General features: G+C 45.8%; 2 protein-coding genes across 2 annotated transcripts in view; both read left to right on the top strand.

The window, feature by feature from the left end:
• Positions 1-1,312: 1,312 nt before the first annotated feature.
• Positions 1,313-3,906, top strand: LOC120959282 (solute carrier family 2, facilitated glucose transporter member 8-like). Its single transcript, XM_049608132.1, has 4 exons — positions 1,313-1,523; positions 2,675-3,047; positions 3,375-3,567; positions 3,647-3,906. Exons 1-4 carry the CDS (start codon positions 1,478-1,480, stop codon positions 3,791-3,793), a joined length of 759 nt encoding a protein of 252 aa, XP_049464089.1. The 5' UTR covers positions 1,313-1,477; the 3' UTR covers positions 3,794-3,906.
• Positions 3,907-6,468: 2,562 nt separating this feature from the next.
• LOC120959281 (uncharacterized) overlaps positions 6,469-15,237 on the top strand; it is a 31,099-nt gene continuing 22,330 nt past the window's right edge. Inside the window, exons 1-2 of the mRNA XM_040382562.2 lie at positions 6,469-6,815; positions 9,565-12,639. Coding sequence (XP_040238496.2) covers positions 12,594-12,639 — 46 coding nt within the window. The 5' untranslated portion in view covers positions 6,469-6,815; positions 9,565-12,593. The remainder of the gene's footprint in view (positions 6,816-9,564; positions 12,640-15,237) is intronic.

Below are 15,237 nucleotides of genomic sequence, written 5' to 3'. Positions count from 1 at the left end.
GAAGTTGTCTCCGTAAGCTTCATGCACCCCCTCGTAACCCCTTGCGCAAGACAAGAACATCGAAAAAGCATCATAAAAATTAGCCCTAACGTGCGCTTTCTCGGTAGCATAATTAATTATGTTTTATTGTTATTGCTGATAGAAAACGGACTGCCCGGCTCCGGAGTGCACGCGCGTACTCTTGTCTTTCACACCCCGTTGATTGGATCCCATGTTCGTGGCCGGTGCTTCGGAAACTGTGTCCGAGATTTGACCACATCTGTGAAGGATCCATTGCCGCGGTAATTAAGTATTTGGCATTAAACCATCTTCGTAGTTAGGCGGCTGATCGTATGCACAATGAAGGTGTAGTTTTAACTAGATCAGTAAATTTACTATTTTGGAATGGTATTTCCGAATGATGTTTCCTTTTCGGAGCGTTGACGTTCTACAAGTTAGTAGAACAACTGTTCCACATTGCATGAGATATGGTGCGTTTTTTAAATAATTTTAAACTTATTGTTATTGATGCAAGAAGTGTAATCATAATTGTTTATGGTGTATCACTATCAACACATGCAAAAACACAACAAAATTCGACCGATTTTAATCACAAAGAACGGGCGATAGCGGAGCTGTTCAAATATACGCGCTTTAGCTATCAGACGCTAGATGGCGGCATATGCCACGGCGAAGTCACTGCCACAGGGTAACTCGCTGCTTTTGGTTTATTTGGAAATTATTTTTGTTTGCCGTTTCATAAAAAGTAGCCCATTTTAATACAGTAAATTACAACTGACAAATTTTACCATCAACTTAAGTGTTTATTACTAATACTAACTCATCCGAAGACAATGCACAGAAACAATCAAACAACAACCAAAAGCTCTTTGAGTGAAATTCAGATTTCCAAAACGTTCATCAATAATGTACAGCAACTAAGCGGCTTTGCGAACGTCAACATACTATCCCAATTTTCCTTTCCTGTTGGTGAAGTATTACGCACAAACTTCCTAAAACAGAACATCCCGATGCGTTTACCGGATTCAAAATCCAGCACACTTCTCCCTCATCACTGCTGCAAAGAGACACGAACACACAACCCCGCATAGAACAACAAATGATGAACACACACTTGCCGAAATCGTTAGGCACCCCAAACCCCCTGCTAAAGGCACAAAGCCCTGACGGATGGCTGATGCTGTCCGGTCGTTGCCGGACGGTGCATAAATCAAAACCCAAAGACAGTGTAAACTGGCCACACGGGCCGCGCGTAAGCAGAGTGAACAACTCGGGCCCTGCGGCCAGCTGTTTATCAGAGTAAACACCGCCACAGATAGACTGCCAGTGCTCGGCAAGACGGACTGGCAGCCTAACTCCAAAGCTTCATCGACGACGCGGTTGTAGTAGCCCGCGAGCGCACCAGGACGACAGAGCAGAACAGTGAGACCAACCAGGGCAGGTTCATTACCTCCGCGTGACAAACTACCGCACCACGATGGGCCGTGTGGGTGTGCTGCGGCAGTATATGGCCACCGTTTTAGGTTCGTTAGTGTGCCTGGTGTGACAGGAACAATTTGTGATTTAATGGGCTGTGTAATACTCATGTTTTGGGACAAGGGTATGAATTGAAATCGGCACATTTTCGGAAGCTGATGGTGTCTGCGTGCATGTTTAGTGAGCGATAAATTTCCCACCTTTCACATGCATGTGGAAAACGCATTCAACGTGTTGTAAGAAATTATTCCTTTCTGCCATACTTAATTGAAATTGCTTTTTTCCGTCTAAATCTAACAAAAAAGGCAACATAACCGAAAGCTTACTTCACTCCAAACACTATGATTTTGAGTGTTTTGTGCAACGCCAAAAGATTCCATTAAAAATATGCTTTTAACAAACGGCAGTTCTGGATTCGGATGTTTCGACCCTGTTCTTTACCTAGTTACCTAAGTGAACTTTAAAAAAACGCACACACATTCGCTCGGGGCTAAATAAAGGTATAAATAAACCAATTTGCTTCCCGCAGGGCAAGGCGAGCTTTTTGGCGGCCATCCCTCGCAAAAACCCTTGCTCGAAACGTCAAAAACCGCCACAACTACTTTCAAAAAGCATCACCAGCGAGGGAAAATCGCACCGATTTGGAGTGTTGACGAGCTCACGAAAACCGGGTTTTAGCCTACTTAAGCTCCGTTTAATATCGGTGATGCAGATCTCGAAAGCGAACCCGGAGTTGCATAAAGCACACAAACAGTAGCAATCTGTGTTGCAAGCTGTCTCTAGTTTGTGCCATGCACATGGATCCAACTACACACACACATACCGGAAACAGGCATAATCATGCACTGTTGCTTTTGTGTGCATCTTGTGAGTTCCAAAGTTGAAGCTTGCAGTTGATTGAAGCAGTTTGATTTTCGACCCGAGATTCGAAACTGATGTGCATTTTAATTATTTAGTGCTGCCACACGCCCGGAAGTACGTTTTTGTGCGCCCAACCAACAATAAGACAGCTTTTCCAGCATAATTGTTTACCAAAATGATACCGTTGCTAGGCGACAGTCGCCTCAGCACACTGTAATTTAAAGCCCGTGATAAGTGAAAGCAACTGTGTCCAGCAGTTATTTACTCACCACACAAAGTGCGTCCGTAGACTTATCGTGCCGCTGGTTCTTCCTTAATTTCTTTACTTCCTGGTCAGTGAATCTACTCGGTGTTAGCTATGGAATGATCAGTGGCTGGTCCTCGTCCGCTCTGCCCACGCTGCAGACATCCGCCGGTGATGAGAGGCTGCTGGAGTCGGGAGCCATTACGCTGCAGCAAGCGTCCTGGATCGGTGGCGCCCTCTGTCTGGGTGGGATTGTCGGTACGCTCGTCGGTGGTGCGATTGTGGACCGGCTCGGACGCAAGTGGACGGCTTGGATAGCGGGACTGCCGTTGGTCGTGTGCTGGGTGCTGGTCATCATGGCCAATCATCCCGGCTATCTGATGGGAGCTCGCTTTCTCGGTGGGCTGGCGGGTGGTATTGAGTTTGTCGTAACCCCACTCTACGTGTCCGAAATAGCCTGCACAAGGTAAGGACAAATTCAAATACGTTCGTTACAACCGATAACATTGAAATACAAGCAGGGTCCGAGATACACGGTTAACGGGGACCGAAAACGGCCGCAAAATATCGCGTATCTCGAATTTCCGCGTAAGTCGAATTGCCACCCAAAACATCACTAATCTTAGTGTAATTTTGCAAGTAGGGGGTGGTTTTAGATGTGTGAAAACAATTGAATTTGTTCAAAGAATTGTTAAATTTAGAAATCCGCGTATCTCCGAATCTGCGTATAAGAGGTACCGTGTATCTCGGGGACCGCCTGTATTGTTTTTTTTCTCTCTTTTCTTTCCAACAGTCACCGAGGTACGCTGTCCTCGTTGCTCATCCTGTCGTGTTGTTTGGGCGTGGAGTTTGCATATCTTGCCGGTGCACTGCTGCATTATTACACCATCCCGTGGGTCTCCGTCAGCGTTCCAGTGTTTTTTCTCGCAACCTTCTGTTTCCTGCCCGAAACTCCGTCCCATTTAGCCAAGGTGCAAAAGCTTGCGGTAAGCTTATCAATTCTCCTCCGCTTTACTCTAGAAGACTTCCTTAAGCGAGTTTTTTTGTAACGCCCCATCGTTCCAGGCTGCCGAACGCTCATTGCGCTTCTTCCGTGGCATCCGGTCGGAAAAGGACACTATCGGGGAGGATGAGTACGTCCGTGAGCTTCAGCTGCTACAGAGCGTACACGCCAAGGACGCAACCGTGCTATCGTGGAGCGATTTCAGTTAAAATTCCCAATATCCTTTTCTGTGCCTTTTTTCACCAAAACGGATATTAAAACGGGCGGGGTTTTCTTTCCCTTTTTGCATTCATTTTCTAGCGAGCCGCCATGCACAGCTTGGCTTGCTAATCTGCCTGACACTGATGGCGCTGAATCAGTTCTGCGGTTGCTTCTACATGATGAACTATGCCCAGTCGGTATTTGCCGAGTCTGGCTCGGTGCTGAATCTATCGCCCAGCCTGTCGGTCATTGTGGTCGGGTTGATTCAGCTCATCGGGTGCTACGTCTGCACGCTGCTAGTGGACCGTATAGGTCGAAAGGTATGTGCTCTTCCATCACGGAACTCCCAGCACCAAGCTCTAAATTCTGGAGCAACGGAACTACATCTTCAAATGCAATCCTCTCTTATTATTCTTTCATTCTGTGAAACCCCAAAAACTGGGCCAGATCCTGCTACTCATCTCGTCCGTTGGGTTGACACTCGGACAGAGTGTCTTTGCGTCGTACTGCTACGGTCAGGAGCTAGGGTACGATCTAACGTCGTTCAGCTGGCTGCCTTTGGTTTGCTTCTCCGTAATCGTTTTCATTGGCACAGTAGGCGTCGGAACGATGCCGTTCGTTGTGCTGGCGGAAATCATGCCACAAAAGGTATGATCTATGAACGACTGTTCAATTCTATTGCTTGCTTTGCGGTTTTCAAAACAACCTTTGATTACTTTACAGATCAAAGGATTCGCAACCACCTTATGCATGGTGACGAACTGGACGTTTGCATTTATTGCGCTGAAGGTATAAAACGATTTTGATATTTCTTGGTAGAATTAGTTTTCAACATCAACTTTTCCGCTTTCTCTTGCAGTACTTTTCAACACTCAGTATTGTTTTTGGCATGTATGGGTTGTTGCTATTCTTTGCAATCTGTTCCCTCCTGGGCATGTTGTTTGTGTTGTTGGCAATGCCGGAAACTAAGGGTAAAACCTTCCATGAAATAGAACGCATTATGGAGAAGTAAACGACACAAAATAAACATTCACGTGAAATCATTTTCTGAAAAATACAAATCTACTATAAAAAAAATCCTCTGACAGACGATAACCACATATAAAAAGCTTAATTTTATGTCCCACAGTACACAAGGTCAAATGGCGGTTGCCTTCCGTTCATTACCATTTGATGGGATTCTCCAACCTTCCGCCTGGAGGCAACAACCGAAAAAAGTATTCCATGTCTACAAAGCAGATACTGCTTACAACGATTAACTGTGCGGTAATGAGTACTTAATTTCGTTAAAGCCCATAATCGTTTACGAGAACGTGAGATGAATGTACAATTTCTATTCCAACAAACACATCCCTAAAACCGTATCTATTTGTAACGGATATTGTAATACAATGCTCATTTCTTTTGCCTCGTGGCCACGTGACAGGAAAGTACCTAAAAGCCCGTTATTGATGTGTCTGTAACAATGTTGTGTTCCAGAATATCTTTAAACCTCTTACATTTCAATAATATAACCTCCTGTCTGCTGTAGTGGTTAGCATTTTATTGAAGCCTAACGCCATGCTAAGTTACAATCTACTTGTAACGCATTTTTTTCTTTGCGATCGACCCTTAAATATTCAACAATGTTAGCAACAAGCTGTATTGTTTCTCTTCGTTAAGTCCTTTCCATAGACATCCAGCACGCGCAATACTTGCATCTCAAAATTATCTAGCGAAGTCTCGACAGGGCGCTAAGACAACATTTGATCGTGATAAATACGTGACACGATTCTCAATGTACCGTTCATTTTCACATTGACATAATTTTGCACTCAAACCAAACAACGCCCTCGGAGATGAAGGACCATCCGCCTCCATCAGTTTCCGTTTGACAAGAAGGCCTCCTATCTTAGGGCGCGATTTCAAAAGCGAACATCGTCAACTACGCGTCTTGCGCAACGTCATGGAGCTTTTGCTGCTGTCTACAATACAATTTTTCCGTAGCCATCTTTTTTTGGATCAAAAACAAAAACAAAATCATTACATTTCAGTACAAATGAGATGAGAAATGGGGTGGGCCCATGCTTTTTTGCACACCATTCAGTCCCGTTATTGTGTGCGGCAGTAAGTGTTGGCATGAGTCAACGTACGGATGTAGAAGAACGACCGTACCACTGCAGTACATCGAAACGAGGCCAAACCGGCGATGACCGGGCGATATTGACGACCGGAGCCATACCACAAGCGGGTCACTCTTGCAAAAAAAAAGGTAATATTGGACGTTAACAGAGGAGTAAATGCAGTTCAAACGAATTTTTGTTGCTGGTGCTTTTTCTTTTTCGACCTTCCCCGTGCAGCGGTTCAAATGAGCGGTTCAAACGTGCGAGGGCACGCGACGGTCAGATGGGGTGTTGAAATGCGCATGCCTTAGAAGTAACTCATTTGCTTCGTTCCAAATTGAGTTCGGTGAGAAAGAATTTTTAAACACTTTTTTTATTAATAATTCAACAAATTACATACGTTATGGACAATCGTTTCTCTTTATGAAGTACCACATATTCGATAGTAAAACGATAAACTAACACAAAAATATACTATGCATTTCTAACGCACTCACAGTTAGAATACTCCCTTAGTGTTGTTTTTTTTGCATGAGAACACTCATTCTGCTCATTCGACGTACACTCACGAACTGTCAAACTGTGAAAGAAAGTCGTTTACCAGTTGTCGGCTGTTGGCAACAAAAACAATCTCTGCACAATGCAAACGTAAACATTGGTCTCGCTGTCTATAAGTGAAAGTACTGATAGTTCTTATCCTTCCTTCGAGTAATAGTAGCACCGTAGATGAAAGAGTGATGTGATAGCACTTGCGGCACTAGCAAACGGTAACGGAATGTGCGTACGATCTGGGCTGCAATGCTGCAATTAGTGTTGTCTAGTCAAATGGACTACGGTTTTTGTTGCTGTATTGGTGACTGTGTGTGCGCGTGCAGTAGTTGGAGCGAGTGAGAAGGCAAGATGTAATTTAGATCAACGCATACTTAAGGTAAGTGGATAGGAGGGACGGTATCGATTCAGTGTCCCAGTTTTGGCAGACTGCCAACAGTGCGTCCAGACGTTATAAATAACTAAAACGGAAAAGACAAAGACAAAAGGCGCAGCGGATAAATTTGCCTGTTGCAATTCGATATACTTTTCAATGTATGCTTCTCGCAACATAGTACGACTGTATACGATCTTATCACTAAATTTATTGATATTACAGTGGCGTTCTTTTTCCGCTTCTAATATCATATTAGTTGCCACCATATGCGTGTAACCGGCATCAAAAGGGAACAGAGTTTGCAAAATTTTATTGATGATTATTAGTGCGGCTGCGGCTGTCTGTCGAGTCGGATACGATTGGCAATTGGTTGGGGTTGAGTTAAAATGTTGCACCACGGCATCATCCCCTCAACTCTCCCACTCCCCCCACCCACGGTTCTCCGAGGCGACCAAATGGTTCTTTTATTGAAGCCCCGATTCGCTGACATTAGGTCGCCGGACTACCCCGTTATCTTCCTCCCCAGCGAGAGACGATCGTCCTATCCGAAACTCACCACCGGACGCCGCCAGTCTGCTGCAACAAACGTCTACTGCAAGTGCATTCTATTTTAGATTGTTACCGCTAACCGATGTTCAGACGGCGTACCAAATCAACCAAATAGAAACCGCACCCTACCAAACCCGGAGCAAAGGGGAGCGGGAGATGTTAAGGTTGATGCCCATATGGCAGTTGCGAAGCAAACATTTTTATGTTATATGGGAAATACGTGATTTCAGCTGCGCGAAAGCGCTTGCAGCCGTTGCATTCGACAGCATGTGGTGTATGTGTTTGTGAGTTGATATGTACATCATCGATCATTAGATTGATCGGAATGGAACGCCCGCCGCCCCATGTTGAATGCGGTCGTTGAAAATTAGAATGCGAGGAAACTGGGTGTTTCGGTTTCGGCGCACACAATATTGCGATTTGGTTTCGATTTTCTAACGATATTCTAATTGCCCGTTGATTGAATTGATAAGCCACACAAATTTTGCCTCCAGACGAGCCGTGACAGCCGTGTGTTAACGTCCGAACGAGCATACATGTATGAAATGCGCCAAAAAAGGGCATCAATTGATTAGGTTGTGGAAGTGATGTTTCCGATGACTTATGTTCTCTGTTAGAAACACATCTGAATCATTGTATAGTGCAGGGTATATTAATAATATCAATGGAAAGCTAGTCGTCATTAAAATAAGGAGCAGATCGTACTATCGGATAGGCCGACCTACCAATTAATGGATGACAGCATTTGCATACATTGTCCATCATTGATTATAAATAAACAAGGCCACTGACTCAACATAAAAGCGTTTCGTTTGACCTTTTTGACGAATGCATACAGGATGCAGGAGAAAGTAGAACTCTGCAGCTACATAATACAGCCTTTAATTAGGACCAGTTTTCCTTTTTTAACTCATTATTTCGGAGCAACGACTGATGAAGCGGAACGTGCTCTACCAGATTGCATTGATTGCAACTGCTCCGAATTAGGCCATAGCAACGTCCAGCTAACTTATCGGCATCTGCCAGCTACGCAAAACGACCAAAACCGATACAATACTTATACTGATTATGCATGCTGACCCGCAGAATACATAAGCAAGTGTATAGCACTGATTTGAAATTTCGTAAGACCAGCCGCCAATGCTCTTTTTGAGGAAAAGCATCTTTTTTTTGTGTTGTAGCAAGAGACATTCCGCTGCGGTGATACGGACAACAAAATAAAGCAAAACTACCCAGCTCGTTAATAGATTATTACGACCGATAGCACAAATCAGTGGAAAAACGATTGGCTGTATTTTGAACGTTGTTAAACCGCGTTTAAAAAAGAACTACCCTGTGTTGAGCAAAGGAAGTACCGCTCTGATTGTGGAGTGTTTTTGTGTTTTCAAAAAAGGAGCAAAACTTAAATTGGCTTCCGCTGCGCAACAGCGTTCGTTTGATGCGAATGAGATGTAACAACCAGAAACAGGGGAAACATGAATGCGTCCTTCAATCCAGAATCAAAGCCTTGTTTTTAAGGAACTAACAATGTAACATCAAACAAAATGGATGTCTTACAGCATCATGTCTTCCTGTTTCTTGTTTATTGTTCATAAATCATCGTGGACATATTTTTAGTTCAGTTCAGTTAAACGGTTTAAATTATGAACAATGTCAGATACCCCATATCAAAAATACCTCGTTAAAGCTACGTAGGAACAGCAACGTGACTTAATCTTCATATTATTTTAGAGATAGAAACAAATTTCAAACGCAAACGAACCCATTTAAAGGTTCATGAAAATAGGCACTTTTCTATTAAGTTTGTAACGAAAGTGCCAATAAACTTAAATGACCAACGTGATTATCTTATCACAAAGTCTCTAATTAGAAGGCAATAATAAATAAATTACCGCATTACCACTCAGACATAGTACGGTTTTAATGATTGTTAAATTGAAAACCTACATTGAAATACATCGCACAAGCATGTAACTCTTTGTGCCCCTAAGCCCATTAGTTTACGAACTACAAATTGACAACAATCAGCTTCCCGTTGTCGATTGCACTTGTCCACGTCTGGCCGTCGCCGAGTGCGTGCGAGAAACGGAAAGTGCTATCATACGCACCCAACCAACACCCAATATCTAGATTTGTTATAAACCTACGTTTTACTGTATTGTTGTCCTCTTTTTTGTTTCCTAATTCCACCACTCCCGCACAGACATACCCCAGCGCAGCAGAACGCAGCCCGCTCGATGACGTCACAGCACGACGACACGCACGACCCTTCCACCGGACTTCCACCGAACTTCCCCATTATCTTTTCAACATGCTAGATGCTGGATAGAGTCTCGCACCTCACTTCTCCTATTTTACTCTAGTATCCAACCTTCCCTCCTCAATCCTCTCTCCTCCTCCCTATCCTATGTAACTCTCTATATCCATCTCTCTTTATCTCCTTCTCTTTCTATGTCTATCTATCTCTTTCTCTCTTGGCACCCTTTTCCATGCGCAAACATACCCCAGCGACAACGTGAGTGACTCCGTGTGGCCGCGCAACCCGGGGGGGTGCAGCGGAACCTTGCCAGCGTTCTCTTCAGTTCTCGCGGCGCTCTCGCAACCGATTCCAACGCTCCAAAGCCGCCGCCTTTGCCGTACTTCGCTTGCGTATATGTGCGCGTTGCGTGTATACGCGAGAAGACTGAAAAAACGCACTGAGAATACGCGAGAGCAAAGCGCAATTGCGGCCGCGTGTACTTGGAGCGCCACAGCCAGACGGCGGCGGTGGCTGGCTGCGTGTAGTAGTACTCAGTCACACTCGCTGGGAGAAGGTTTTTTTAGTCCACAAACGATAGAGAAACGGTGCGGATATAGCTCCCGCTTGCGCGTGCGGTTCCGCGATCCACACAACCCTATGCCCTGTGCGTGCAAAGTTCGCAGAGTGAAACGCACAGAATCGACGGGAAAGCGCAAGTGGGAAACCAAGAGAAGCGTGAGAGTGTGAGTGTGTGTTAGAGAAAGGGAAACCGTGCATTGAAAGGTGTTCTTATAACCAGCACCAAACCCACCCAACAACCATGTGCTCGGCAGCCTCTAATCGGCCTCCATAAGCTTCGCGGTTGGTGCAGCAGTGGGACTTAGCTGATCATTAGCAACTGCGAAAAAGAGCAGAAAAGAGTAATCAAGCAGTGTACGCACACCGACACAAACGCCACAAGTTCTTGCCCGTGTTCATGATCAACAGTTGCGCGATTGTTGCCTTTTACACTTGCTCTGCTAACAACAGTGACCGAGAAACAGAAAACAAAACGTCCAAACATCGTTGCAGTCCGGCCGCAAAGATCCTCGAGCCCACGAGAGGAGCAGATAGTGTGGCAGCAAAACATAAACAAAAAACAACCTCCTCATGTTCTCACAACCATACGCACACACATGCAAAGAGGGACAAGCGATACGGGAAAATGAGGGAGGAGGTAAATAATGTTAAAAAATACCACACATCATCTTCATTAGCGGCCGTCGAGAGGAGCAAGATTATCAGCGGCAGCAGTCGTTGGTCGTAGTATCACTCCAGCACCCATTCCGAGGCGCGACGGGAACGGGTTGTGTGGGTAATGAGCGGTGGTGGTGGTGGTGGTAGTGCGGCTGCGGTTTGGCTACATCTGTCCCTGCACGGTCGCGTACGATCGCAGTCGGCATCCGTCCTTCGAGCGGCCACGATCGCGATCATCATTCAGCGCAAGAGTTCGGGGTTCGTTCCAATTACGCGGTTTAAGTGCTCCAGTAAGCAGTGTAGGAAGAAACTAAAGTTTAATGCCGTTTGCGTAAACGTTACTGTAGTTTTCCGGGAGTGTTATACCGGCAAACACTCAGCACGATCGATTGAGCGACGCACAAAATTCAGAGAGAGAGAGACACACGCACACAGTGAATGATTAATTCTTTGTTTACCTTTTCTGTTCACCCCCTGGGGTCACCCCCTCAGTGCAATCGGAACTGCAGTGCGTGCCGTACCGTGCCGTGCGTGCAATCGTCCTCCTCGGCAAGCGGCTACGCACGTATGCGTTACGGCTTCTCGCCCACGGCTCGATCGTGAGTAAGCAGCACGCACGTCGGTTCGGTCGAGTCGGTCGGTTCGGTTTCGCTCTCACGACGCCCTCTCACATAACACAGAAAAAGGCCGGCTCACGCGCGGTTTCAACGCGGTGAGCAAACGCAACAGCAGTACGTCGCCTCCGTCTGATTTGGAACCGAGTCCGGTACCGTCGGCACCCTCAGTCTCGTTTTCAAACTCGGAGACCAAAGGTGACGAACGCTCCCGAGTGTGTGTGTTGGCGCACTCGTCTCTGAAAAGTCGTCAAATACGCACGACGCACGCACAATTGTGCGACTGAAAGGGGGTTGGTTCACTGTTTGAAATTTAGAGAAACCGTCTATCATTGTTCAATCCAGCAAGCCCAAAAGTGAAAGTGAAAGTGAAATTTGGCCACCAATAGGAAGCAGTTTTGGGGGTAGTGCTTGGACGATAAGCAACTCCAAGAACCAACCCTGAAAAGTCGACCACCAGGCGTCACGTGCGTGAGCGCAGCTGAAGAATCTTATATGTGCGTGCAACAACGGTTCGCGTTGCACCAGTGTGTTGTTGCATAATTTTGAACGCTTGCAACCAGTAACACACACTCATACGTGGCAACCTCGTCCTCGTTTTCTACGAAACCGAAACCGCCAAAAGGGCACCGGCAGGGTAAGGTGATGTAGAAAACGGCTGCCAGCCAGCCAGCCAGCTCGGTGCATCGGTTTGATGGTGGCAAACCGAAAATAGCGGACAGAAAAAGTTTTGGTGAAAAATAAAAAATAAACTACGTTGGCAAATTGGTGTCAACCCCACAAAGAGTGTTCGAGTGTGTGGCGGTGAGTAGTGAAAGTGTTTTTTTTTTTTTTTGTTATTTGGGGTTGAAAGTTTGAACTACTCAAGCTGGATTTGGAAAATCCCCAGCAGTACTAGCTGAAAATTATCCTCCTAAGAAAAGGAGTTTTTGTTAGAGAGCTGCCAGTTGTCTGCATTTGATCCGGAACAAGGTTCCGGAATGTGAAGCAGTGTAGAGTGTCGATAGTTCCTTTGTCGCTCAATTTAAGGCTTAATATTGAAGTGTCAAGTACTTCGAACGTTGTTCAACGAGTGATAAACGGGTGTGTTTGTGTGTGTGTTTTGTAATTTCCTTCCACTTGGCGTCGAGCACAGCAGCAACAATGGTTGCAAAAGGCGTCCGAAATCAGTACCTAGCGACGTACTGTGGTAAGTGACCATTTGTCCAACCTTTGTTAGAATTATTTACCTATATTATTTTTTAATTATATTTTAATGTCTTGCCCGCGCTCCAAAGCCCACCCATAAGTCCCTAAATCATTAAAGAAACTCTGCCAGCTGTTTTATTAACGTGTTTTGAGCCGTATGCATCTTCTGGCCGTATTCTGATCTAACGCACACGCGCGCGTACGCACTCACGACGGAACGCCGAGTGCGTACGCGGGTTTAACCGTTCCGGCACCAGCAGCAACCCGCAGCCCGGTCTAAACGTTCTAGATTGGAACCACTTTCGGTTTTCACTCGCACTTTCATTCATCTCGCTGCTCTCTCTCTCTCTCTCTCTCTGTCTCTGTCTCACTCTGCCTGTTTTGCATCATCGCCCGGTACCGAAACGAAATAGGTCGCCTAGCGACGGTCCGTAACATGTTCACAGCCAACCAACCACCGGAGCTTGTTAGTTCAATGAAGTGGCGTTCGAAAATCGTTTGTTTACCGATCTCGATTGCTGGTCGATCGCTTTGGAATTGATGGAAATCGACGACGAGAACAGAATAAGGCGGCGGCACGCATGCATGAATGAGGGCGCTCTACCACATATGATCTGACACAAGAGGCTGCTGTGCTGGGGCGAACAAAATTTGTCCACCACCAATCAGATGTGTGACATGTGCGCTTACGCACTCAACGCACTAGAGCCGCAAGTTCTTGTGTTACAGAGAAGCGCGAACAAACGAACGAAAGAACGAAGTAACCTTTCCAGTTAACTGCTAATGGCCCGAGTGGCTAATGAAGTTCGTCTTCAACTGCAGAAGGTGGAGGAAGTGTGATGGAGGTGGGAAAAGACGGCTTAACACGAAAATTGATGACCGCCCGCGTCGTTGCGGACCAAGAACAGTGTACAGTATACATCAATAATTTACTTAATTTAAGCTACCGAACCCACTTCATGGCGCACACGCACACACATACTGGTAGCTGTTCATGTAATGGCCTGCAAAACTGTGGTTAATTGTAAAGTGCGTATTTATTTCAATGATTGAGCTTCGGTCCCAAAATTTGCTGGCCTGCCGTTGAAACGGTGTCTAATGCGTCGTCGTACAGGGAATTCTTCAAACATCCCAGACACGTCCGCGCAAAACAAGAGACGAAAAGTGAGGGAAGGAAGGAGATATGGAGAGAGAGGGACAGAGAGAGAGAGACGAGAAGAGAGGTAGAGAAAAAGAGAGAGAGACAGGCTAAGATTCAAAAGCGACAAATAACATTGAAACTGGTTTTACAGAAACAGCACCTAGGGGCCAAGGCAGAGTGAATAAGTGAGATACAGATATAAATAAATGGATTCGAACATACACAGAGAACCGAAACTGGAAGGCGTCTGGCATGGGCTTGGTGGTGGAATTGGTCAAGGAAAGAACCACACACGACAAGGCATCTCCGTAGGTTGTGCGTGTTTGTGTGTGTGTCTCGGTGCGTCTCGTTGTCCTCGTCCTTATTGGTGCGATCTTCAAAGACCCCGTCGTGCGTCCGGCAATGTATCCTTTTCCTGGTTTCTCCCCTGGAGGAGTGACATGGACATTGATTGATCTCTCACACGCAACCTGAAACGGAGACTGCTGTACCCACTGGGTACATTGTATTTAGAGTGGGTAAAGGCATCACCACCAGCTTTGAATCGATACATTTTATATAATTAAACAATTTTGCATCCTCTCCCACACAAAGCATGCACATTCCAGCTTCAAGAACGTTATAAACCCCATTCACGAACATTCGTTTCAATGCAACCAAATGCAGCAGGAGCAACACCAGTACTCGTTGCATTTCCGATTTCCTTGAAAACGTACCGTGGTGTCGGCTTACAAGGGCTGCCTCGACACAACCTCCCGGAGGTGGGACGGAATGCAACCGAACCCGATATCAAGAAGCCGCCAGAGGCCAGCCCAAATGACGCTCTGGTTTCTCGTTTCGTCATTCAATCGTCCAAAGCATTAAAAAGGAAACGAATCGTTGGAAAATCACATCGAACCACCAAATCGTTCGCCTTGCAAACCCCGATCAAGTATAAGGATCAAAACTTAAGATTCAACGAGTTTCCTGAGGGGGGGGGGCGGAGCAATGAAACATAAAATAGCGAATCCCACCGTGGTACGACCCTTCCAGGAAGCACACACTCACTCGTCGTTGGGGCCGGGCTGGAGTAATACGCAATTGCGCCACGGCGCTTCAAATAACGAAAAAATTGAACGATCGAATTCAGAAGGGAGCGTCGCATCGGGGAGAATAGGGGGAGCATTCCCGGATTCCGGGCGAACGGTATCAATTTTCTGTCATATCACCAAATACTCTTTTCGGTGCAAAACGTGCTCACACACCGAACTTGATCGTGCGCTAAGGATGAAACGTATAAGGAGGGGGAATAGGGGTGAAGAGAAAAGGTCGCGCGAGGTAAAATGCACCCTGTACTTTGGGTAATGTGTAGCTGTACATGTTCTCTTCTTCTTTTTGTTACCGCACCGTATGTTTCGAAACGGGTAACGTCTCAAGTCATGATTTTACAAGCGCAAAAAAAAAAACGAAAAGTATAAG

Source organism: Anopheles coluzzii, chromosome 3 (genome assembly GCF_943734685.1).
Source record: "Anopheles coluzzii chromosome 3, AcolN3, whole genome shotgun sequence".
NCBI classification, from domain to species: domain Eukaryota; kingdom Metazoa; phylum Arthropoda; class Insecta; order Diptera; family Culicidae; genus Anopheles; species Anopheles coluzzii.
Note: the sequence above shows the minus strand (reverse complement) of the source record. Positions and strands in the feature narration are given on the sequence as shown.